Source organism: Trifolium pratense, linkage group LG2 (genome assembly GCF_020283565.1).
Source record: "Trifolium pratense cultivar HEN17-A07 linkage group LG2, ARS_RC_1.1, whole genome shotgun sequence".
Classification (NCBI taxonomy): Eukaryota; Viridiplantae; Streptophyta; class Magnoliopsida; order Fabales; family Fabaceae; genus Trifolium; species Trifolium pratense.
The window spans coordinates 74,400,553-74,425,629 of NC_060060.1; the positions used below are offsets into that span (position 1 = coordinate 74,400,553).

The window sequence follows — 25,077 nt, forward strand, 5'->3', positions numbered from 1 at the left end:
TTTCATTCACCTTCTATTAAAATAGTTCTTGATATTTTTAGTTTACTTTCAGTTTCACTATATCATAATATATGATAATTATCACCTAAAATAATTAGTAACATAAATGTATTATTGTTAATCAAATTCCAATGATATTTTGTTTTTAGTGATCAAATGCACGCAATAATTTTACGGATCTTCTCCGTATTCAGGGTATTAAGGTCAGAATTTTTTTTAGCTTTTACCACCAATTTAATCTGGTTCGGGCGTCAGTTCTGACATCAAGTGGTTTCAGCCCCCTCCCGATCGCAGTTGTGGGGGGTCGAACCGTGATCCTCCTTACCAAGTTCAGCGTCAATCACCACTGAACCAACTAACGATTGATATTAAGGTCAGAATTTTACACCTCTTCGTATGTCAATAATGTCTCAACAAAAATCAAATGTATGTGTTTTATTATCGATTGTAAAGAAATGTTAAATAAAAATAAAATAATTTTAATAAAATATTATTATTTTTAATCAATAATACCTCACTTTAGAGTTTGTTTTAGGCCTCACTTATCGCAGTTGATCAGGATTTATTGTTCTTTACTTCTTTACAAGTTTTTTAAATTTTACATTTATTACTTACAAATAAATTTGAGTAAATTTTATGTAGGCCTAATTTAATAAGTTTGAAGTTGGTTGGGTTGATTACAAAAATGATATGAGTGGCAGGACATTGCATTATATATGTCGGGTCGGGGTTCGAACATCCAACTTATACACCTTAAGAGTGGAATTTCTAGTCGTATGACTACTTGACTAAAAAAAAAGAAAAAATAAAGTGATGAAAATTTATGTACGCCTAATTTAATATTAAATCAACTTATACTTATCGGTTTGAATTTTTTCTATTGATATACACTATTACACTACAAAAATCAATAAGTGATGAAAATTTACTGATATAACAATTTAATTCCAGTATCTTCCTTGAAAACTTACTTTAACAAGAATAAGATAGATGAAAAAGAAAGAAAAAAAAAGAAACAAGATTTCATCAAAGAATAAGATGTGAGAGAGCAAAGCAAAACGAAGAAAAAAATCAAAATTTTGTTAAACAGATAAAAGTTGAAAGTCTTGAATAACAATTTAAAAAAAGTTGTAATCTTTCATAAAACCCATTTGTAGAAGATTAATATTAGCACCTTTCATTTTATACTTGTTTTCAAAATGTGGGAAGTTGAGCTATATCTCATTTATCATTTGTATTTGGCATAAACACAGTTTGTTGCATTTCATGAGTAATGAGTAATGCGTTCATGAGTAATGCGTGATAAAAAAACACGAGTAATATGTGTTCGCCCAACTTTTTTTTTAAACAAGTCAAAATGAGATATATTAACAAAAAGCCTCTTCAGCACAAGATGTGCCGAGAACATGGTAACTAATCAAAGACGTGCCCCCTTAAGTAAAGTATGAATAGCCACAATTGTTTGTCTCCAACTAAATTTAATCACACGTTTAAATGACTGTGGATAATAATGGATCTTGTCCCCGGAGTTTAGCTCAAGTTGCTAGCGACATCGCACTATATGTGTAGGAACCCGGGTTCGAATCCGGGATATTCCATTTATTCAACTTTAAGGTTGATTTTCTAACCACTAGACTGCTTGACCACAAAAAATGAATTTGGAGCAAAGGAACTCGTATTATAGTAAAATGAATAATGGACTTACGAGTTACGATGATCAATTATGGAGCCGAATTCAAATAAATTTGGAATTATGGAGCCGAATTCAAATAAATTTGGAGCAAAGGAACTCGTATTATATTAAAAATAAAATGAATATATGGTCTAATTTTGTTGGAGATTTGAAGGATGAAATTTCAATATTATAAAACTTACAATTGTTTGGTCTCTTTGAATCCCATTTTGTGACAATAAGGTGGCTCTCACTCTCAGATGGTTCCATTATTAAAAAGCCTTTGAACTTGGATTGGATGATGGAGAATATGACAGTTTCAGACCTTTTGTTGGATAATGGAAGTGCTGGGATACCCAACTTGTTCATAACATATTCGAGGATGATACTGCTACTAGGGTTCTGAAAACCCCTCTTGTCAATTCTGTTGCTACTGATAAAATCGTGAGGTATGATATTAAAATTTGAGAGGTCTATACTCAACCACAAAAGTTAGCTTGAGAGTTGAGGTTTGCACTACACTTATAAAGGCTATCTTTACCATATCTCTAGCCAATGTGAGACTTCTAACACACCCCCTCACGTCCAGAACTGAACAAGCTGGAACGTGGGATCAACAACAACCGGTGGCCCAAATATGGGAGGTCTCCACAACAAACAACAAATGGATCTAGGATAGGCTCTGATACCATGTCAAATAACCGATTATCCCAAAACCTTAAGGTATTAGGATAGAGCTATATCAATGGTTTTATATTATTTCTAACACGCACCCTCACGCAAGAGCTCACTTGGGCTTGAAGCGTGAATAATGCATAGGCTCACCTACCATATGCTTAAATTTCACTTTTTAATTAGAAAGTGAGGGGAGTGGGGATCGAACTCTAGACCACTTAGTCACAGAGGCTCTGATACCATATTAAAATTTGAGAGGCCTATACTCATCCACAAAAGCTAGCTTGAGAGTTGAGGTTTGCACTACACTTATAAAGGCTATCTTTACCATATCTCTGGCCAATGTGGGACTTCTAACATATGAGAAAAATGACATTTATTCTGTTAAAATCGCGTACCCATAAGAAAAGGAATAAATATGGCGTAACAATTTGGAACCTGTAGTAATTACACGTGATATAAATAAACCGAATGCCGGTAGATTCAAGTGCAACGTTGACGCGTCATTTTTCGCAATCCTTAACAAGGTGGGAATATGCATGTGTATAAGAGATGATCGATTAAGGTAGGTTCGTCCTTAGTAAAACAGAGTGGTTCACAGTTCACACCTATTCATGATGTTGATTTGGGAGAAGCCTTGGGGTTACTCCATGCTATTATGTACATGAGTTACCGTTGGAAAATATGGATTTTGAATTTGATTCTAAAAATGTTGTCACCAAGTTCCATGGTAGTAGACAAGATTTATATGAGGTAGGTGATATTATCATAAATTGTCAAAGGTTGCATATTTCTTTTTTTCACAAACTCTTGTGTCGAGTTTGTTCCCAGACATGCCAATGAGACTGTTCATGCGTTAGCAAAAGTGACTATATCCTTAGCTAGTTTTCATATTTTTATTGAGATACCCACTTGTATTCATCATATTATTATTAATAAAATGCTCTAAGTTTATTTTGGTAAGAAAAAAAAATTGTTTGCTTTCTTTCAACATAACTTATTGTTGGAATAGTTATGGAAACAATGAATACGCAAATTGTTATTTAAATTAATTATTAGTCAAAAATCAAAATAGTCTTTTATTTTTCTGAATTGATAAATACAATTTTATTTTTGTTTTTCACCACTATTATCTGGCTCATTGGATTGCCTAATATGGTTTGAGAGTCGGTTTTGATATCAAGTGATTCCAATCTCCTTCCGATCACGGTTGTGGGGATCGAACTGTAGTAATTCTTACCAAGTTCAAAATCAATCATCACTGAACTAACTTGATATTGATATTATAAAATGTCCTTCGTTAACTACTATATTATCATAGAATATATATAATATATTATGACGCAATAATCAATCCTGTCGCATTGTACATTGATATTGCATCAATATCAACCAGCTAATAGAGACTAATTTTCCTATGGAACATAGGTCATGTTTGAGATTTTGTAATTCGTCAAAAGAGCCTATTTTCATAGGATCTATAAATTTACAAGAGTACAAATTCCTTTAGGGTTATGCTAACCGGTACTCCCGGGGCACTGGTTAAGGAAACCAAAAAAGAAAATTTTTAAATTGAAAATAATACTTTTTAGACTTTCGAGGCGTTGACTGCACAAAATTCAATGTCATATTACTATATTTACTTTCTTAAACAGTGCCCCTGAGGCACTATTTAGCATTTTCCATTCCTTTATTAGAAAATTGTTAAGAAGTCCCACATCTAAGCAGAAAAGCTCCCATACTAGCCGCCAATCCAACACAAACAGTGGATACATCAGAGATTAGAGATATCTTTCATTTTCTTCTTCTTCTTCTTCTTCTTCATCCAACAAACAATAATGTCTCATACTTCATCTCTTACCTTCAACTCCCCTCTTCTTTCTCCAGCCCCATCTTCTTCTTCTCACTCTCCTAATCTTTCTCTTCCCTCTCACTCTTTTCTCTCCGGGAAATTGAGGAAATCTGTCGAATTTAGAAAGACTACCTGAAAATCTTCATTGAAAGCTGTGTGTCCCACATCGGTTGCGAGATGGTCTGACTAAGTGTTTATATACTAGAGGCAATCCTTTATTAGAAAATTGTTAAGAAGTCCCACATCTAAGCAGAAAAGCTCCCATACTAGCCGCCAATCCAACACAAACAATGGATACATCAGAGATTAGAGATATCTTTCATTTTCTTCTTCTTCTTCTTCTTCTTCATCCAACAAACAATAATGTCTCATACTTCATCTCTTACCTTCAACTCCCCTCTTCTTTCTCCAGCCCCATCTTCTTCTTCTCACTCTCCTAATCTTTCTCTTCCCTCTCACTCTTTTCTCTCCGGGAAATTGAGGAAATCTGTCGAATTTAGAAAGACTACCTGAAAATCTTCATTGAAAGCTGTGTGTCCCACATCGGTTGCGAGATGGTCTGACTAAGTGTTTATATACTAGAGGCAATCCTCACCTTACAAGCCGGTTTTGTAAGGATGAGTTAGGTCCAATACTCATTTCTAAGATGGTATCAGAGCCTCTCCAAGATCCGTTGGGCCACCCGATATCGGGTCACCTACCATTTATATCCGCGTACCAAGCCCAATAGCGCTGGACGCGAGGGGGTGTGTTAAGAAGTCCCACATCGGTTGCGAAATGGTCTGACTAAGATCATGAATTTGAGAACTCCAACCTCTCTCGCAAATAGCTAAGACACTATCAAAGTTAGAAAGGTCAAGCTGCATATTTATTAGAGAGGATAGTCAATTTCATTATCCCACAATGAAAGGGCATTGCAAGAATAAGTGAGAGTGATTTCACAGTGCCATCCAGAAACAGTGGCGGAGCGACTACCTTGATTCGACGGTAAAATATTTTTTGGCTTCTCAAAGGTTGTTTACAGCCGAGGTAATTATATTCAAGACACGTACATTAGACGCAAGGTAATTAAAAATGAACCGGATTATCCAGTTCGACCGATTCACAAACATGTCGAAAATGTAAAACAAAGAATTGAAATGGAGAAATCGATTGTTTGTAGTTTGTATGTGTAGAAGAGCAAGAACAAGTTGAGAAATTAACTTTGAGACCTAAAGTTGAAAAATTAACTTTCAACGTTCCATTATATTGTTTTTTTTTAAACCAAGGCTCAACCGAAACTCTTTTTATTTGTCTTTATAGTGTAAATGGTTGAGCAATGTACACTATAATACTACCATATAGTTCAGAATAATAATTGCCATTCATTTAACGTTTTAAAGATGACTTGAAAAAATTATTAAAAAAAAAAAGAAAATGCTAAATAGTGCCCCCGGGCACTGGTTAAGAGTATAAATAAGAAAATTTTATCTCGTAAATTGTGCATTCAATGTTTTAATGATCTAAAAAGGTATTCTCTCTCATCATTAACTTTTTTATTTGTTTCTTTTTTTAGCATGTTTAACTAGTGCCCGGGGGCACTGTTTAGCATGACCCAAAAAAAAACTTGAAAAAATAAAAATAAAACATAAACTCGTCGTCCACTTCAATTAGTTTTGAAAATGCAAGTAAAAAAAAATCAAATTAGTATCATATTGAGTATGCTTTATGTTATTTTTGTGTGAATATATTTTATATTTACTATCAATTTAATTTTAGAGGTTGATTTATGACATTTTATATTTTTTTTTTGTTACAACATTTTATATCTTTAGGGTCTGTTTGGTGCGCTGGATAGGGAGACATGATACGATAAAATTATCCTATCTTGTTTCTATCCGCTGTTTGGTACACTTATTGGAAATGATAAATTTAACTTATTACTAATCTTATCCTATTGACCCTTTGTTTTTGGCTAGATTGCAGTTTTGGTCCCCACGTTTCCTAATTGTGCGATTTTAGTCCCCCTAGTTTCAAACGAGCGATTTTAGTCCTCATATTTGTCCCCTTTTGCATTTCTTGGTCCCTTTGACTATTTTGACAAAAAAATTGATGACATGAAATTTTGGTGACACATGTCATAATTTTATTGGGCAACCTATAAAAAATATTTTTTTAAAAAATAAAAATAAAAAATCCAAGGAAGATCACGTGATATTTTTTTGTTAAAATATTAATCTAAAATTAAAAAACAATAATAATTTTTTTGCTAAAAATATTTTTTTTAAGGTTGTCTAATAAAATTAAGACATGTGTCACCAAAATTCCATGTCATCAATTTTTTTGATCAAAATAGTCCAAGGGACCAAGAAATGCAAAAGAGGACAAACGTGGGGACTAAAATCGCTCGTTTAAAACTAGGGGGACTAAAATCGCACAATTAGGAAACGTGAGACACCAAAACTGCAATTTAGCCTTTATTTTTCTTATCCTTATTTTAAGCTGGGTTAGTAACATGATATAGGATTTTTTTAACCTATCCAATTTTCGCTCCTTGCCTCTTTTCGAATCCCACATGAAGCACTTGGAAGTTTTTTTATTCTATTTATTCATCATCATCTTTTGCTTTGTCTATACTACGTACCTTGCTTCTGACAATCTGCTAATCACCATCTCAATTATTATTACATCTTACTAAATTACTAAATTGAATTCATCATCGTTTCTGTAAAAAAATAATTCATCATCGTTCACCTTTTTTTTTCTTTCTAATAATCTCAATTTTATTTTTCATGCCTTAACAATACAGTATTTTTTTTGACACATTTTAGAAAACATTTTTTTTGACAATTTTATTTTTTTTAGAAAACATTAGTTTGCTAATTGAATTTTTGCTGCTATAAATTTGATTCAATTTAAATTTGAACAACATAAATTTTATGCATAGTAAAAATATAAAATTATTTCTTTTTATAAGAAAATATATATTCACTTTACAAGAATAATTTTATCATTTACGGAAGAATAAAAATAACTTGAATCATTTAAATATAACATGTATCTTATCATATAAATATTAAGTGTGCATCAAACACAAGCTATGATAAAATAATATTATCCTATTTCTTATCATATGTTCACCAAACACATGATATGATACATGCTTATCATGATTGTATAATATTATTATTATTTATATATTATTTACAAATATAAATTTAATTAAAAATGGTCCAATTCAATTGAATCCCGATCTGATCGGTTTAACCTTGAACCGATAAGTACGCCGATTTAATAACCGGTTCGGTTCTGATTACCTTGGTTAATATACAAGGAGAAAAAAATGGAAAGTTAACTAAAAAAAAATATAGGGGTACGGAATTAAACAATGAAGTACAGAGTTAAAAATGAACTAAGCCCAATCCGTTAAGAAATAAAAAAGAATAAAGAAAGCCCAAATCTGTTTAAGCCCAAAACATTATAATAAATATAAAGAGGTTTCGCATAAAAATAATAACATGCATTAGGGTTTCTCATTCATCACAGTGCCGTCACAAGGAGAGTAGCGGTACTAGATCGAAGAGAGCAGCCACCATGGCCGTCGGAAAAAACAAGAGAATTTCAAAGGGAAGGAAGGGAGGAAAGAAGAAAGCGTGAGTATTATCATTATCTTCTCTCTCAATTTTTTCATTTTTCTAATTTAGCTTAGATTTGTATTGATTTTGGTTGTTACATCAATTTACAGCGTTGATCCTTTTGCTAAGAAGGATTGGTATGATATCAAGGCTCCTTCTGTTTTCCAAGTCAAAAATGTTGGCAAAACCCTTGTCACTCGTACTCAGGGTACCAAGGTATCAATCTACAATAACTTATAATTTGTTTGTTTAATGTTTTTGGGTATGTGATTTTTTTTAATTTTAATATTTCTGATTTAGAGATTTAGAGACTAGAAATTGATTATGTGATTAAGTTAAAAATTGTTATGTGTTTAACTGGATTGGTTGTAAGCGTAATTTATAAATTAATAAATTAATTGCAAATTTGATGTACATGTTTTAATTTGATGGAAATGGTTATTTAATTTTGTGATGTTTGCATATAACAGATTGCTTCTGATGGACTCAAACATCGTGTGTTTGAAGTCTCATTGGCTGATCTTCAAGGAGATGAGGACAATGCATTCAGGAAGATTAGGTTGAGGGCTGAAGATGTTCAGGGCAAAAATCTGTTGACCAATTTCTGGGTATGTTATGGTTATGTTTGTGATTTGTGGTTGTGCATTTTTTTATCAGTTTTGCATTATGCTTATTACTATGTTCATTATTTTATAGGGTATGGATTTTACCACTGACAAGCTTAGGTCATTGGTGAGAAAATGGCAAACTCTGATTGAAGCTCATGTTGATGTTAAGACCACTGATAGTTATACTTTGAGAATGTTCTGCATTGGGTTTACTAAGAGACGCAGCAACCAGGTCAAGAGGACTTGCTATGCTCAATCCAGTCAGATCAGACAGGTATATTCACTACACTATAATTATGTAATCAAACATGAATGGTTTTAATTGCATCATAATGTATTTTTATATTTCTCTTTTTTGTACTTATAACTATTTATAGGGTGTTAATTAAGTTCTATCATGAATAGTTACCTAGTTAATTGTTTACTTTGTCATATGCACACTCTAATTATTTTACTTTGTTGGTTTAATTATATTTTTGAACACTATAATTGGGATAGGATCTTTCCATTGGCTGTGTTTCTCTGTTCTTTTTTGGGGTATGGTATATATATTGTATTATCAGATAGCATAAGGCACCTGACATGTTTTGCTTTTATATTTTTCAGATCCGCAGGAAGATGAGGGAAATCATGATCAACCAGGCCACATCCTGTGATCTGAAAGAGCTTGTGCGCAAGTTTATCCCTGAGATGATTGGAAAAGAGATTGAGAAGGCTACATCTAGCATCTACCCACTTCAGAATGTTTTCATTCGTAAAGTCAAGATCTTGAAAGCTCCTAAGTTTGATCTTGGTAAACTGATGGAGGTATGCTATTTTTATTCAATAGTTGACTTTAAATTACGAATTTGCTCACATAACCAATGAAATTTCAATCAGTAAATGATTATTTTACGCAACTTAATATGTTACCTCAACCATATTGAGGTGATTTTGTTTGAAGGTTTTCCTGTCGTTTTCGTAGCAAATGTCAACCCTAAGATAATTGTTTTTATTTGTGTAGGTTCATGGTGATTACTCTGAAGATGTTGGTACTAAGGTAGAGAGACCTGCTGAAGAAGCAGTGGTTGAGGGAGCCACAGAAATTGTTGGAGCTTAATCTACTTCATAATGCATTTTTGTTTGTTAGGTTGTTTCTCATGCTATTACCAATATTTATTTTGAAGTTTTGTTGACTCTGAAGCTTTTCATTGTAATTTAAATCCGGATTTTTGGTATGTCATTTTTCAAGTGTTGGCACAATTTTAGACCTTGTTAAGCAGCGCCCCATAATGAGATCATAGATTGTCTTTTGATTATATTGCTTGCTTGTTTTGTTTTTTGTTTGTCTTATTATCTGTTGATTTACTGCAAACATAAACTATAAACTAAAAAGTGTAGTACATTAAAATTAGTTTTAACTTGAGGCTATGTTCTATACATTTGTATTGAACAATTTTGTAGATAGAATACTGAACATGATCATATCTCTGCTTTTTCCTTTCACCAAACAAATATTTCCTTAGAACTCCCTCCTTTTGGAAACCAGCTTTCTCAAGAACCCTTTGAGACCCAACATTTTCCTTTCACCACTTGTCTCACTCTTTCATGTTAGAAGTGGCCTTAAAGGAAATGTATAATTAGTTTGGTCTAGTGGTGACTAGTGAGGGACTTAGGTATTTTGCATGATGTCGTGATGCTCCTTTGTAAATCCAAAAAAAAAATAGTTAGTGTAAAACAAATTTTACACTCTGTATCCGATGAAAATATACTATTTTGCCATATATATTAGAGAATATATCTTTATAAAATAAGGATAACAAATACTACAAATACACAAACAAAATTTTAAATATAATTCTAACAATATTTCAAAGAAATCTCATTTTAAATTAAAACCTAAATTATATATATCTTTTTATATATTATTCACTTTACTCTCAAAAGTGAAGTGTTCGATTTATAAGAGTCCACAAGGAGTGTATCTATTTATAAATTTGAATCGTCATTCAATTTGAGCATATTCTACAATTAATCTTCAAACTTGAGTTATGTTTGGATACCTTTTTTTTTGTTACATAAATGAAATGAAATGGCAAGGCCATCATAAACTCATACGCATAAGTGATTGAACCAGAGTTTGAAATCCGTTCACGACTTCCGACCAAACAATTTCAGTATTTTTCTACCAGTTGAGTTAGGACTTGTTGACACGTTTGGATACTTTATATATATTGAACACTTTGTAAACACACAAAACTGAAATGCCATAAAGGATTTTCCAAACAAATAAATCATACTTTGAGATCAGTAAAAATAACACTTGAAATAATCATATCTCTACTTTTTTCTTTCAAGAACAGATACTTCCTAAGAACTCCCTCTTTTTGGAAACCAGCTTTCTCCAACACTCTTTGAGACGCAACATTTTCAACATCAACAAAAGCTTCAAGCCTTTCCAAGTTTTTCAATTCACTGAATGCAACCTTAACCACTTGTTTCACAACATATGTGACAATTCCTTTACCCCAGTATTTAGAACCAAGAACATAACCAAGTTCTGCAGATTTGTTCCTGCTTTTATCATCAGGTTCTCTTGAGTGCAGAGAGATACAGCCGATAGCGCGATCGTTAAGGCATATTGCTTTGCACCATAGAAACTTGTTTGGTATATTTTCGATGAATTTGATGCCGTCGTCTTTGCTGGTGTAAGGTTCCCAAGAGCAGAACTTGGCCACTTTTTCATCAGTTGTCCACACCATGAGATCATCGAGGTCCGAAAGATGAAGGGTTCGGAGTGTGATTCGGGTTAAATCAATGCTCTCTTCATTGGCACATGGTTTGGAAGAAATAACAGTTTCCTCCATCTCAGTCCTAGTTTTTCTATATCTTGGTTAATCTGGATGCAAGAACGTGATGATTTTAGGCTATTTATAGATTCATGGAATTGAAAAGAAAGAAAAAGTATAGTCAAAGGAAGCTGCATGGAAGAAAGGTATCTTATCTATAAACTTGGAGTTGGGATTAAGCAAGATAAGGCTGCTTGCTGTCTTTGTGCCAGCCATGGTTGACTTGACTTGACTGTGTATTATTGTTTGTAAAATTTTGAATTACTACATCCGATCCTTTAAAAAAAAAAATTTGACTTTTTAGGTTCATTGAATAACCGATATATCTGGTCTATATTATATACCAAATACATCAATTATTTCATGAGTTGTTTCTGATAAAAATGACGAGAGGGAGTATAAAAACAACAACATACTCCCTCCGGGCTTAATTATAAGCAAAAGTTCACTTTTTAGATTCATCGAATAAATGATATATTTGGACTATAATATAATCCAGACACATCCATTATTCAATTACTTTAAAAGGGAACTTTTGCTTATAAGGCCGGAGAGAGTGCTATTTTTGCACCTCTCCAATCACAATTCAATTTTAGATTTTCCTTGAAAAATTATTGATTCAGGACATGTAGTCATTTTTTAGTTTGTTCACAAACATGCACAATGAATATTCTAGGACTATTTGGATTGTTTAATGATACTACACTACAAAGTACAAACCAGCTTCTGGTAGAGTTTTATTGATAGTTATACTGCATATTTTTATATAAATCACTCGGTACAATTCTGTGGAAGCTAAAAAATACATGCAAATGTAAAGCAATCTGTTATTTCTTATGATAAAAGCTCCAATGTTACCAACTAAATTAAGCATTCATAAACTAGTTTTAGAAAAATGGCAAATCAACAATGTACTTTCAACATTAACATACTGTCTTTAAATTTTTGTCTTAATCCTCATCAGTTGATGGCTTTGAACATCCGCAAACACGCAATTTTCTTCTCAACAATATACCTGTTTTCCGAGATATTTTATTTTTCACTTTGTTGTTGTTCTCCTCAGCCAATTTCAGTAATATGTATTGGATGTTCTGCACCTCAAACTGCAACTTTCCTATTTGTTCAGAACCTCTTCTTGGAATCTCTCTATCCAAAGACGCGGTTCCCTCTTTAATATTCTTTGACAGTTGATCATTCATTCTTACTTGTTGCATAACAGCTTCCTCAACTTCTTCTACATGTCTTTTGACTGTTTCATATTCGATGTCGTTTCCTTGCTTGCTTTTCTTCTTTGTCTCAGTTTTCTTTTTCAAGTCTCGCAAAGCCATTTTAAGAATTGCTAATTTCTGACTGTCCGAGGCAAGCTTCTCCAAGATCCTCTTCTTGTCATCTTCAGTTTTTTCTTTTACAGTTTTCGACAACTCAAGCTTGTCAACAACCAATTCCTTCTCTATGTCCAATTCTGAGGAGTAACTTAGAAGTCTTCTTGATGAATTGTCTGAATCATTGCATATCATAACATCCTCTATTGGATTTGGAGCAGAACCGCGTTCACATAACTCTAACACATAATCATTAGTCCATGTATGCTCTCTCTTCCAATACTTAGAGTTTTGATCATCCACGTTGCGATCAAGTGGAATGTCTTTCATCAATAACCTTATTTTTGGTTTTTTTCTCCATGCATCGTGGTCTAACATGTTCTCTTCCTTAAGTTCTGTCACCTTTTTTCTGTTGTCAAATTTTGGATGCGTGGCAACTTCCAGCCTCGAATATCCAGTCGCTTCTGTGATCATATTTTTCTGCTTGGTGCGTCTTTTGAGTTCTTCCGTCATAATCTTTTCTACTGCTTTAACCCTTGTCTGCAAAGTCAGCAAATCTGAAACACCGTCTGGTATCAACACACTTTCATTTTCTCTTAAACTTTCATGGCTTTGTTCTTTGTCATAAGTCTCAATCACTACATCCTGGACAAACATTCACGATATATACATGTATAAGTAGAAAATATATGTAAGTTGTGAAGCTGGTTTTGCACGAAAAAAAGGGAAGAGATGATAAAACACAATGCTACCTTTTGTGCTCGTTTTCCAACAGAAGAATTTCTATTAGTCCAAAGGAAGGAAACACGCTCTAGAGATGCAAATTCCTCTTTCAAAGAAGAAACAATAGGATCATATGCAGATAACTGTTCCTTCAGTCCTTCAATTTCACTTTCCAAAAGACCGACTCTTTCTCTCATGTGTTCATTCTCCAAGATTTTTGCAGAACTCTCATCATCAAGTCTCTTGCAAACTCCGGTAAGCTCAGTAACCTTGCTTTCTAACAGTGCTCCACAAATAGATGACATCTGAAGGTCATAATAGAATGCAGCAGCCTCAGCCTCCCAAAGTTTGAACTCATTTGCTTTATTCAACAACTCTACATTCAGTGTTTCTTCCCTAACCCTGTGTTGTTCGACTTCATGAAGTAGTGTTTTCATCTCAGACTGTAAAGTTTCATTTGCTTCATTAAGGTGTTCAGTTTGTTTTTTGTGATTCATGCAATTTTCTGATAATTCAAGAATCTGCCTTTCTTGGTTTTCTTTAACCAGCCTTGATTCTTCTTGTTCCGTCTTCAGCTCCTCAATATATCTGGAAAACTCTGCATTCGACGTCTCAGAAGCTTTCAGCCTTTTATCCATTTCCAGCAGCTCTTTGTCCATCCTCTCAGTTGACTCCTTCAGATAAACATTCTCCGCTTCTTTCACCTCAAAGTTCTTCCTTAACACACCAAGTTCCTGGTTCAGGTTATTGTTCAAATGGCTAAGATTACCGAGATGTTCACCAAGTGCTCTTTGTTCCACAACTTTCTCAGTGAGAGAGCTCTCATAAACCAAATTGAGGTTGCTTAGAGCTATTACTTCATGGAAGATTACACTGTTTTCATCTTCAGAAGTGGACAGTGCATCTTTGAGGTCCACAACACTCTTCAGCAATGAATTTTTCTCCTCAAGCATCTTACCATTTTCTTCTTGAAACGCTTGATTTGTTCGCCGCAAATCTGTCATTTCAGCTTGCAGAGCCTGTAATGCGGATTTTGATCTATTTTCTTTTTCTTTTCCATTTACCACTTCAATCCTCAGTTGCCTGTTCTCCTCTAGAAGTTCAACTTTATCTTTTTGCAAGATTACATTCTGCTCTCTCATGTTCTCGAACTCTTGCTCCATGATAATTTTCTCTGACTTAAGCTTTTCTCCCTCAGATTGATGCTGCTGAAGTGAAGCAAGGAGGATAGAGTTCTCTACAAGCGTCTGTTGCTTCTCCTCTTGGCTTTTCACAAGAGAACTTTCCAAGCCCTCGATTTTGTCCAATATACGCGATATTGGTATTTCCTCTTGCTTGTTTCCATTGTCACAATCTCCGTCTGAATCAATCTGAAGAACACCACACACTTTATGGATATCCATTTTAAACTTTCTGATTCTATGCAACAAAAACTCTTCTTCAATAAGTTGCATAAGATTTTCACTCTCCAATTCCATGATAACTTTATCAGAAAATTTAGATGCCTGAACAAGCTTTTGACATTCAGTTAACAAGACCAGGTTTTTCAGCTCCAACTCTTCAATGCAATTTTGCAAAATGAACATCTCAATATGAGCATTTACAGCTTTGTCAAGTTCTTCCTCGAATTCTACTTTCCCCAACCGCTGTTCTTCCTGTAGTACACGAACTAGATTCTCCAAATTTGCCAGCCGTGCTTCGCTTGAGTGTTTGTGATTAGAATGCTTCTGTTTTTGTAACAACATTGAAGCACGGAGTTCTTCTACTTGATTGCCTGCACTTTCTTTGTCTTTCTCCGCATCAGCATATTTTTCTTCTAAAGTTGTAACCTTCTTTTCCAGGTTACTTAGTTTTGCCTCAACCATCTCCAATTGAGATATTAGCATGCTTCTCTCATTTTGAAGAGTGTGTTTCTCATCATTTAGCAATTTGCCGAATTCTTCCAAATCATCTGATTTAGTCCTCAAACCTTCAAACGCAATTTTTGCATCAGAGAGGGACTTCTCAAGCAAGGTATTCTTCTCCAATAGCTTCTGCATACTTTCAGTGATAATTTGCAGCTGTGAAAGTAGAGTCGATTTCTCATCAACAAGAACAGATTTTTCTTCCCGGAGAACTTGGCACAACTGTTGAACTTCCTCAACTGTTACTCTTAAACCATCTAACTCATCATCCATTCTTAACATGGAAAATTCTATAAATGCATTTTCTATCAAAATTTCATCCATATCCTTTGATTTTTCATGAAGAGCTTCTTTCTCACTGTGTTCCTTTTTGCAAGCCTCTTTTAGCATTAAGTTGTCATTTTGTAGATCTTTTACAGATGCTGCAAAAGAATTAGGATTCAAACCTAAACTCTGCAGTTGCTCCAGCATGGTCTGATATCTCTCATTCAAGTACCGTATATCATCCTTTATTTGATGAGTTTCACGCTGGAGGGAATTGCTTTCTTCAGCATTTATGGCAAACTCTCGTTCAAGTTTGTCTTTGATCTCCTTCAACTTAGAGATTTCCATTTGCTGTTCTTTTAGTGACTTGGTTGAAGAGAAATTAAGTTCATGCAGAGTCTTGTTTTCTTCCACAATCCCTTTCATTTCTTCCTTAACACCTTGTTTGGAAAGTTCCATGTCCTTCAACAGCAGAAGCCCATATTTAAGCTCCAAAGCAAGATTTCTTTGCTCCTGTTGTGATTGAGAGTACAACTTCTGCAGAGTCTGTAGCGCTGATTCAATTTGAATAAAGTGAGAATGCTCTCCATGCATCAGAGTCTGCAGTCTCTCAATCTCAGTATTCTTCTCTAGAACCTCTTGATCTTTCAATGCTATCTTCTGCGCTAAATTTTCAGCCTCTAACTGAAGACTTTGATTTGAATTTTTTAGTTGTTCGGCTTTTTCTTGCGCAAGCAGAATTTCATTCTCCATTTTAGATATTTTCTCCAAGCAGTGATGGTAAAGAACAGCCAGAGAATTTTTCTCTTCATTCAGCTCAGCAAGATTTTTCTTCAATGATTTACCTTCTAGTTCTGCTCTTTCAACTTGCTGATTTAGCATCCTTGAATTATCCTCAGCAAGGGTTATCTTTTCCTCCAAAATTGGAATCTTTTCAAGACACTGCTTATATTGAACAAGAAAAGTATCCTTCTGAGCTTCCATTTTGTTAAGTTCTTGCTTTAGATTTTTGGCTTCGATTTCTTCCTTATCCGCTTTTAGTTGCACTAGAGCTTCCTTCAAAATTTTGACTTCAATTTCAGCTTTACTTGCTCGTTCATCAAGGCCTCCTGCATCTTTTTGTGCCTCATTAAGATCTGCTTCCATTTTCGATAACTTCTCCAAACTCTTCTGGTACTGAAGAAAGAGAGCATCCTTGTCAGACTGCATTTTGGCCATGGCTTCCCTTAAGGTTCGAACTTCACTTTCTGAACTCCTATCATTCTTTTTTGATGGATGAAACGGAAGGGCCACTCCTGATCCTGATGTGTGCGGTTCAGCATTAGGGCCTAAAGAACCACATGGTGAATCGTCATTCAGAATGTAATATGCCGAGTTGGGAAATGCTTCTGGCATTGTCTTTTGCGCATGGCGCAGCTCCCCCATTGCATGATCATATCTCTCTGCTAATGCACGGTATGCTCGGTAGAACTCCTCCACTAATTTCATGAGTTCTGGCCGCTTCTTATAGTACATTTCTGCTCTCCTTGCAAATGAATCTGCTTCTGTTTCAATGATTTTGATCATTGATTTGACTTTAGTGTCTATATCTGTATAAAGACAACATAAATTAAATTTTAATGAACAAACCATAGAGGCATGGATCCAAATCAATTATAATTTCCTTACTGATGTATCTTTCACAAATTATAAAAACTCGATGTATTATACATAAGATCTTTGGAAACCGATTTTGCTTAAGGCTATAGCCAATGAACTCAAACTTACAAGTAATAACAAGCTGTTGATTCCATTTTAATGTAATTTCTTATATGTCTGTTACAGAAAACAGCTTTTATGTATTCATAGTAAGTGGCTACAAAATTGAAGAGTAATTAATCACCATATTAGAGATCCAGAGAATGTTTCGTCGAATTAGTCGTTTCAAGATACATATTTGTACATATAAACGAACGAACGACTAAAGTGGTTAAAAAGTAGAAAAAATTTGGTGATACTTTTGTATCTTAGAGAGACTAATTTGCTGAAAACATATTTCCAACTGACATTGCAAACTACTCTTTCAGGGCATTGGTGAAATATTTTCAGAAGACTAATGTGTTGACAATATCATTATTAGAGAAGCGAATCAGGAAGTGCTAAAGGAAACTATCCTATTACTCCTACATAACGATTTACCTGAATTTTCGTTGCAATAAACTATAGAAATCTAGTGAAACTTGGATACATATGAGTCACAAGTTAATATTTATAAAGTATAGGATGTATTGACCTTCATTATGGTATCAAATTGTCCATTCCAGCCAAAACTACTTTAGTGATATCTATAGTCTCTTGATGTGAAAGTTAATTTGAACTTATTATGGCAGCTCATTTCTGTTATTCTGGTATACAAGTTCAACAATATATTGTTGGAGATAATAGCAGAATTATACATAAAAAAAGTACAAACCTGTAAGATTTTCCAGAAGCCATTTTGAATTCTTTGGGCTATTGTGGCTATCCCACCACCAAGAATATAAGCGTCTGGACTCAGATTCTGACAAGGTAGCCATAACTCTAGCAAAGCGCAACAACAATACAGGTGGTTCTGATTTGGCAAAAACCGAGACTCTTCCGGTCTGTTTTTCTATTTCTTGTACCTAACATAACACATTAGACAAACAGCTTCAGTTTCATGAGAAATCCAACTTTATTCATTCCTATCCTCTTAATAATGTATAAGAAAATTATAAACTCTTTCATCATTGATGTTACATTATTACCTTTCAAATTGGATACAACTCAAGTTTTTCAAAATTATGAGCTTCTAGTTTAAGATGTTCCAACTTCGGACAATTTGATATCAAAGGTGACTGCAAAAAAGAAAAGAACAAGAAAGGGTTGAAAAAAAAAAGTTTCCAAAAAGGAAAAATTTCTAAGGAGAAGCTTCCACATACATGATCAAAGGCATAAAGTAATAAAGTATCAAATACTCAGCAGAAGCTTCCACATACATGATGACAAATGATAATCACAAATTGCAAAGCATAGTTCCATAATCCAAGCACAACCACAAAATACATTTTTCATCTTGATTAACTTTTATATGCACATAATTAACTTAGTGGAGAAAAATTCACTCATCCAAGTGCAGTTTCTATGATCAAACAAAGCCTATGAAGGCTATGATCAAACAATAGGGGGGGTGCAACTAGCAAAAAATCTTTGTAGAATTAGGATCCTATGCAAAATGATTAAGAGAGAGAGAGATTGTATATAACAAAAAAGCCTATTAAAACTGAAAAGCAAGGACAATGATCATAAGCAAAAACAATTGATAAATTGAGCAAAAATCTACAAACTAGTAAAAGCTAATATGAGATCAAGTACTTACCAAGTGAATGATGAACTTGAAGTTTAACACTGATCAACTACTACCACATAAACAAGCACAAAAATTAATCAAATGGGTGTGAAGAAAACTACAAAAAGTATAAATCTTTGAATCAGTTTGGATGATCAACCAAACCCCACAATCATAAAATCTGCCAATAAGATCATCATCATCACAACTCAGAAGTTGCAAAAGAAAAAAAAAAACTTGCTTTTTCCTACCCCATTTTCTCTGAATCAACAAGACAAAGGGTACAAACGTTGTATCATTGTCTTAGAAGTGGGATATTAGCAATATATTGTAGCGTGTGTCGGTTGTGACCCGTCAACTGTAGTAAAAAGGACAACACAGTTACAAGGACATTGTTCTGTCTACCATACTAATTCTCCTAATTCTATTGTTATAGAGAAAGATTAATTATAATTATTTATTAGTATAATTAATTACGTTATAGTATACTTTAAGTAAGGAAGAGTCATGCTATATGGCACGACAGTGTTGTTGCACGAGAATGCACGAGGCATTAAATAGACATCCAATTTCCTCAATTGTTCATTACTGCTCTATGAAACATACTATAGTCACAAGATGCACTTTGCATAAAAGATAAATAATATCTCACACTTTAACAGCATTGGACCTTTGTTATTTATTCTCAATTAAATATTAAAATGTTAGTTACTTTGATATCAAATATAAGTAAAAGTTGGTCATGAAATGTACATTAAAATTTTTTATAAAAAAATTGTACATAAAAATTTATTAAAAGAAGTTAACTTATATTTAATATAAAATTTAGATCTAATATACATTTTTTTTTTATCAAGTAGTCTAGTAGTTAGAAATTTCATCTTTCAGTAGATAAGTAGAATGATCGAAGTTCGAACCCCGACCCCCTGCAATGTCTTGCCAACTCATATATAAATTATTATTTTTTGGTACAAAGGACTAATATATAAATTTTATTTGACTAAATTTTGTTTATATTTTAGACCGGAGTAGTAGTTAGTCGTTAACGAGACAAATAAGAGACAAGACAAAACATATGTCAATGATTTATTTAAAAAAAAAATTCACTTGGTTCTTATGATAAGAAAAAAATTATTTTTAAGTTTATAGAATGTTAAATATATCTGTAACCTAAAAAATAATTTCTTTCATAATAAAAACCAAACTATTTGTAAATTTTAAATAAGCCGAACTTGAGTTTAAAAAAAATCGTGTCGAATTAGAGTCAAATTTTGAATTAAACAAATTCTTATTGAGTTGAAAGAAATCATAAAAACCAAATACTATATAAATCCTATATAGTGCTATGTAAAATTAAATTGGTCTTTTTAAAAGAAATCATAAAAAAATGTGTAAGTATCGCGTGTCGTGCACTTGAGACGATGTAAAGTGTCGTGCCACAAATCATTTTCCAGTAAGGAATGCGTGTGAATGCATAGTAAACAAGAGTCCACCATTTCAACAACATTCACGGGGTCCAAAATTATGATTATGTTCTAATCACCTCAGTTAATCTTGGATTACATTATTACTAGTAATTAATATTGTTAAACTGTCATGTAGTACAGTCGTATTCTTCAGGTTTTTGCGGTCTTTCCTTTCACAAGTATAACATCACATCATATTAGTAGGTAGTTTGAAATTGTTTTTTCTTCTGTACAAAAATTGTTAAGAGTTTTTTTTTTTTATCGAACTCATAATCTCTAGCATACTGAATTTCTTACCACTAGGTCAATCTCAACGTCGCTCGGTAGTAAATTGATTGTGTGATCTTATATTGAAAAGATCTCTTATATACATTGTTGCTCCAAATTGGATAATCTCTTGCAAATGGATACACATCTTACTTGAATGCTCCATTGATGATACTAGGATTAGGAGGAATGATTAGTGCTTATCCGATATAGATATACTAGTGCTTCTAAATGTTTTGATGATGAGATTTAGTAAAAAAGATATATATATATATATATATATATATATATATATATATATATATATATATATATATATATATATATATATATATATATATATAGAGGATGTATATTATGAGAATGACATTCTTATATGAGAATGATGAGAATAAATGACAGCCATCAGATTAAAATAGAGGGCTGGGGATTAAACATAACTTTAATGAGTCATGTGTATGCAATCCAATCCTTCTATCTCCCCCCATCACAACACAACTGTTCCTATTCTCCCTCATTCTTCTTGCGGCCATCTCTCTCACCGGCAACCGTCTCACTTCCGGCGACCCATCTCTCTCCCCGACGGTCGTTTCTCTCACTCTCTCTCCACAAGATGTTCATATCTCCTTCTCTTCCTCTGCCAAAAATCCTCTTTTTTACTGTTTCTGTTTCACTTCTTTTTCAATCAATTAGATTCACTTCTATTTAAATCATCTCTTCTTTCTCAACTCATGAGGTTTTCTTCTTTCTCAAAACCCCTGTATGTTAATCCTGCAATACCACTAGTTCTGGATCTGTAAAAAAAAAAATCTAGCTTCGGACAAATGTACATAAGCAAGCTGATGATTTTAGCAATGACAGGACAATTTATCTTCTTCTACGTATTCCTTTCTTCTCTTTTCAATTTAAATTTTTCTGGATTTAGGGATCCTTTGTTTAAAATTGATGAGGGTGGTGTAAAATTGATACAGAATTTCTTCTAGATTTTCAATTTCATTCTTCTACTAAGAACGGTGAGCATGAATGTGAATCTTTAAGAGGATGCAATTGATTTGTTAATTATTTAATAGCATTGTCAATGGTGAATTCATTGGTTTATTGATGTATCCATCGGCCGCGTGAGAGAGAAAGATTCTTCTAAGGAATGAAGAATGAAGAGAGAAGTTAAAGGGTTTGTGATTGAGTGGAAAAGATACATTAAAAAGTGTTTCAATCTCAACCATTCATTTTAAACTAATGGCTATTATTCATTCTCATATTCTCATATATTTTTACCATTCTCATAATATACATCCTCTATATATATATATATATATATATATATATATATATATATATATATATATTTTATCATAATTCATGTATCTAATTTACTTTTTAATCTTGATCACACGTTAATTACACAAAATTTAAAAAAATATTTCTATTTTTGGATTCTTAAATGTTAACAAGACCCAAAAAAAAAATGTTTTGATGATGAGATGAGATATTATCCGGGATAAAATTATGCATTATGTTATCCTCAAACCCGAAGTGAGCACCTCGGATACATGTTTGATGATGGATCTTGTTGAGCTTTCAATGTGGGTTTCCTTTGATTAGACCTTTTAATCAGGTTTGTAACATGAATATATACTACTTATGTCACACTACGTTGATGTGTGGTAAATTTATTTTCTAATATTTCTTCGTCCGCATGGATCACTTTTTTATATAAAAAAACGACGTTGATTAGTCCTTTTTTCATACATATAGATTTATATTTAAAGGAGACACGCATCATACAATATTATCAATGAAAACTACAACTTATAACAATGATATTTACTTATAGCAGTGAACCAAAACTCCAACTATTTGTGTAATTAAGCAATTGACAATTGAGTAATCTATTCTATATATATAATAATTAATAATTAATGAGATGCAAGCGTGAGTTGTTAAATTTTGATTATTATACTCAGAAAATAAATAGTCATTTTCAATCATTGAGTGTCCTTTACAGGAAAAATATACTAGAATTATATGGCTACTGTTTAAAGCATCTTCTAGATATATATTTATAAATTTAGCAAACCAACCACCTTTGTAATTTATTCTTGTGTTTAATATAGCAATCATCTGTTGCTTTCAGCTTCATCTAATTCTCTTTTTGACAATATGTGTGAAGGATTAACAATTTTGTAATATAAATTATGAAGCTTTATATATTTTATATTTATGTTCCTTCCCCCTACTTGCAAATGGAATTAAACAATCGAAATAAAGTGGGATGCTAAAACGAAAGCAATGGTGGGGGATGGAACAATTTGTCTTTTGCCAAATAACATTAAACAAATTATCCTATAATATTACTTTGTAATATGAGTTTAATTAATATGCACCGACGGTGTAAAATAGTTTTACACCATCGTCCAATAAACAACCATTATTTTGCCATGTCATATCAAGAAAGTGGGATGAAGTGGGGTGATGTGGCGGAAAACATGATTGGTATTGGTTGACAGTGTAAAATTATTTTACACCGTCAGTGCATATCAATTAAATCCTTGTAATATACAATACACATATAATTATTTGGGCTTTATAGGAAGAGTATGTGATGAAATGCATTTTTTATTTTGACATATTGATATTGATGCTAACATTAAACTTAAATTGTTAATGAGTTTTTTTTTTATTACTCGTTTAAGAGAATTCGAGTTTGATTTCTAATAATAACAATTTTTTATCAGACTTTACTTATCTTATTATTGTACTCTGAATTATCAGAATCATTTCTTCCGAAAACCGAATGATTAATAAGAAAGTATATATTTATACTTGCCTACTAACAGCGTTAGATGATTGACCATAATAGTATGAAACATAGATGATTATAGGTATTAGTCAATGTGTTTGGTTAGAAAGGGTAGGGTGTCCTACTATATAATTAATGATTTCGCAATAGCAAGTTAACCAAAAAGGAAAATACTTATGGTGGCGGGTCACTTGGGCGGTGGACCTGTGGTGGTGCCAAACTTATCATTATCATTGTCAGTGTCATTTTTACAACAAGTTTGATTCATTTTACTAAAAAATATTCAAAGAAATGTTTTTAAGGAAAATTCAGGTGCAAGGATATCATAAATAATCTTCAGTTTATGGTGGTTCAATATCCTTTATTGTTTTTTTTTTTGAAAAATATTCTTCATGGTTAGAAAGTTCGTCATATGGTTGATTGTTTGATATTTTTTGACATCAAGAACAATCACACAATTAGTATCCAACACCTTATTTTTATCTAAAATCTTAAGTCATTAGGTTTATATGTTATCTTATTTATATGTTGTTTCAAATATTCAATATCAAACTTTAACTTAACATTTGATATATTTCAACACATAGAGATCGATTAATGTTTGGTCTTCGGTATCTAGTCATATATATTAAGTCATTGTGAATAATATCCAAAGTTCTTTTTATATATTTTCTCTTCTTTTATCTAAAATTCCTACAACTTCAACAAAGATGTTGTTGGTGGAAATTTTCTAGGCTGAGTTTCTAAAATACAATTCACCTTAATTTTTTGATAAAAAGAAAAGATTATTGATAATAAAAGCTAATCTATCCAACAAGTATAGTTTTTGCTTTCCCTTCAGTTCAGATAGATAATGAAAATACACCACCAAGAAAAATAGATAATGAAAATGGCCTGGAGTAATTTAATGAGAGTTCTGATTTTTGTGTTTTTTCAAGGTTTCTTACGCACCTTTTGAAATGACCAAAATACCCCTCTCGCTAATGATTTCAGTTCGCATCTTACGTAATGAGTGACAATTTTTTTTACTCAACTCCAATGCGTGCGCTCCTCATGCCTCCAATGAATGAAAATATTATGAAAAACTACAGTTTGCTATTTAGAGTGTGAATTCAGTTTGTACTTTATCTAGTGAACCTTATAAAAACTTGGTCACCGTCCAATAGCATATTATGAATGGCCACTAGAGCGGCTCTGACCGTATTGCGAGCAATCACACACACACACATCCACCGTATAATTCTATAAATTGAAACCTCTTTTTTCATTTTTTAACCACTCGCTCATATAGTGTTTCATTCAAAATATTTTCTTGGTGGGTGAAGAAATGGATCACACTTTAACTTGCGAACTGTGTTTCATTCAAAATTGTTTTGTGTGAGAGAAGAGAAAGGTGAAGAGAGAAAAAAATTGATTTTTTCTTTCAATTTTTGCTATTTACACACTCGCAGAGTAGCATGCAAACACCTTTTTTTTACTTTCCAATTTTCATAGTTTTACACATTCGCTTTCTATATTGCGAGAAGGGTAGAATTGGAAGGTCAAGAGCGCGTGAGAGACTCGAAGGAAAAAAATAAAAATCAATTAATGACACTGACCCCATTGGGCCAACATCAGTTCCACTGTCCCATTAGCAAGAAAGTGCCTTGCTCAAGGCCCAACATCTGTTTAGGATAAACGAGTAGTAGTTGAAAATTAATTTAGAGTACTTTATTTGTTAATGTGTGTGCTGTGCT

General features: G+C 32.9%; 3 protein-coding genes across 6 annotated transcripts; 1 reads left to right on the top strand and 2 right to left on the bottom strand.

Moving 5' to 3' along the window:
- The first annotated feature begins 7,646 nt into the window (after nt 1-7,646).
- LOC123908818 (40S ribosomal protein S3a) lies at nt 7,647-9,719 on the top strand. The gene is made up of 6 exons (XM_045959544.1): nt 7,647-7,831; nt 7,924-8,029; nt 8,284-8,421; nt 8,510-8,695; nt 9,028-9,228; nt 9,425-9,719. The coding sequence occupies exons 1-6, from the start codon at nt 7,773-7,775 to the stop codon at nt 9,518-9,520; spliced, it is 786 nt and encodes a 261-aa protein (XP_045815500.1). The 5' UTR covers nt 7,647-7,772; the 3' UTR covers nt 9,521-9,719.
- A 907-nt stretch (nt 9,720-10,626) lies between these two features.
- LOC123908819 (uncharacterized N-acetyltransferase p20-like) lies at nt 10,627-11,486 on the bottom strand. Its single transcript, XM_045959545.1, has one exon. It carries the CDS (start codon nt 11,265-11,267, stop codon nt 10,695-10,697), a length of 573 nt encoding a protein of 190 aa, XP_045815501.1. The 5' UTR covers nt 11,268-11,486; the 3' UTR covers nt 10,627-10,694.
- Nucleotides 11,487-11,962: 476 nt separating this feature from the next.
- LOC123908816 (protein NETWORKED 1A-like) lies at nt 11,963-19,338 on the bottom strand. 4 transcript variants are annotated; one of them, XR_006809728.1, is made up of 6 exons: nt 18,839-19,248; nt 18,228-18,317; nt 17,915-18,104; nt 13,324-17,051; nt 12,108-13,216; nt 11,963-12,073 (listed from the first exon to the last, which is right to left on the bottom strand). XR_006809728.1 is itself a non-coding variant. In XM_045959541.1 (5 exons), the coding sequence occupies exons 3-5, from the start codon at nt 18,015-18,017 to the stop codon at nt 12,200-12,202; spliced, it is 4,848 nt and encodes a 1,615-aa protein (XP_045815497.1). In that variant the 5' UTR covers nt 18,018-18,104; nt 18,228-18,317; nt 18,839-19,338; the 3' UTR covers nt 11,963-12,199. The 4 variants fall into 4 exon arrangements, 3 of the variants coding, with proteins under 3 accessions (XP_045815497.1, XP_045815499.1, XP_045815498.1); XM_045959541.1 differs by having other exon boundaries at nt 11,963-13,216; nt 18,839-19,338; XM_045959543.1 differs by lacking the exon at nt 18,228-18,317 and having other exon boundaries at nt 11,963-13,216; nt 18,839-19,222.
- Nucleotides 19,339-25,077: the final 5,739 nt, after the last annotated feature.

Excerpts from the sequence above, each read along its gene's own strand:
- LOC123908818 (XM_045959544.1), top strand. The coding sequence starts at position 7,773 with ATGGCCGTCGGAAAAAACAAGAGAATTTCAAAGGGAAGGAAGGGAGGA. Across the intron at positions 8,030-8,283 it reads CTCGTACTCAGGGTACCAAG|ATTGCTTCTGATGGACTCAA; the intron begins GTATCAATCTAC and ends TGCATATAACAG. Across the intron at positions 8,696-9,027 it reads AATCCAGTCAGATCAGACAG|ATCCGCAGGAAGATGAGGGA; the intron begins GTATATTCACTA and ends TATATTTTTCAG.
- LOC123908816 (XM_045959541.1), bottom strand. The coding sequence starts at position 18,017 with ATGGCTACCTTGTCAGAATCTGAGTCCAGACGCTTATATTCTTGGTGG. Across the intron at positions 17,052-17,914 it reads GCTTCTGGAAAATCTTACAG|ATATAGACACTAAAGTCAAA; the intron begins GTTTGTACTTTT and ends GTCTTTATACAG. Across the intron at positions 13,217-13,323 it reads TTGGAAAACGAGCACAAAAG|GATGTAGTGATTGAGACTTA; the intron begins GTAGCATTGTGT and ends ATGTTTGTCCAG.
- LOC123908819 (XM_045959545.1), bottom strand. The coding sequence starts at position 11,267 with ATGGAGGAAACTGTTATTTCTTCCAAACCATGTGCCAATGAAGAGAGC.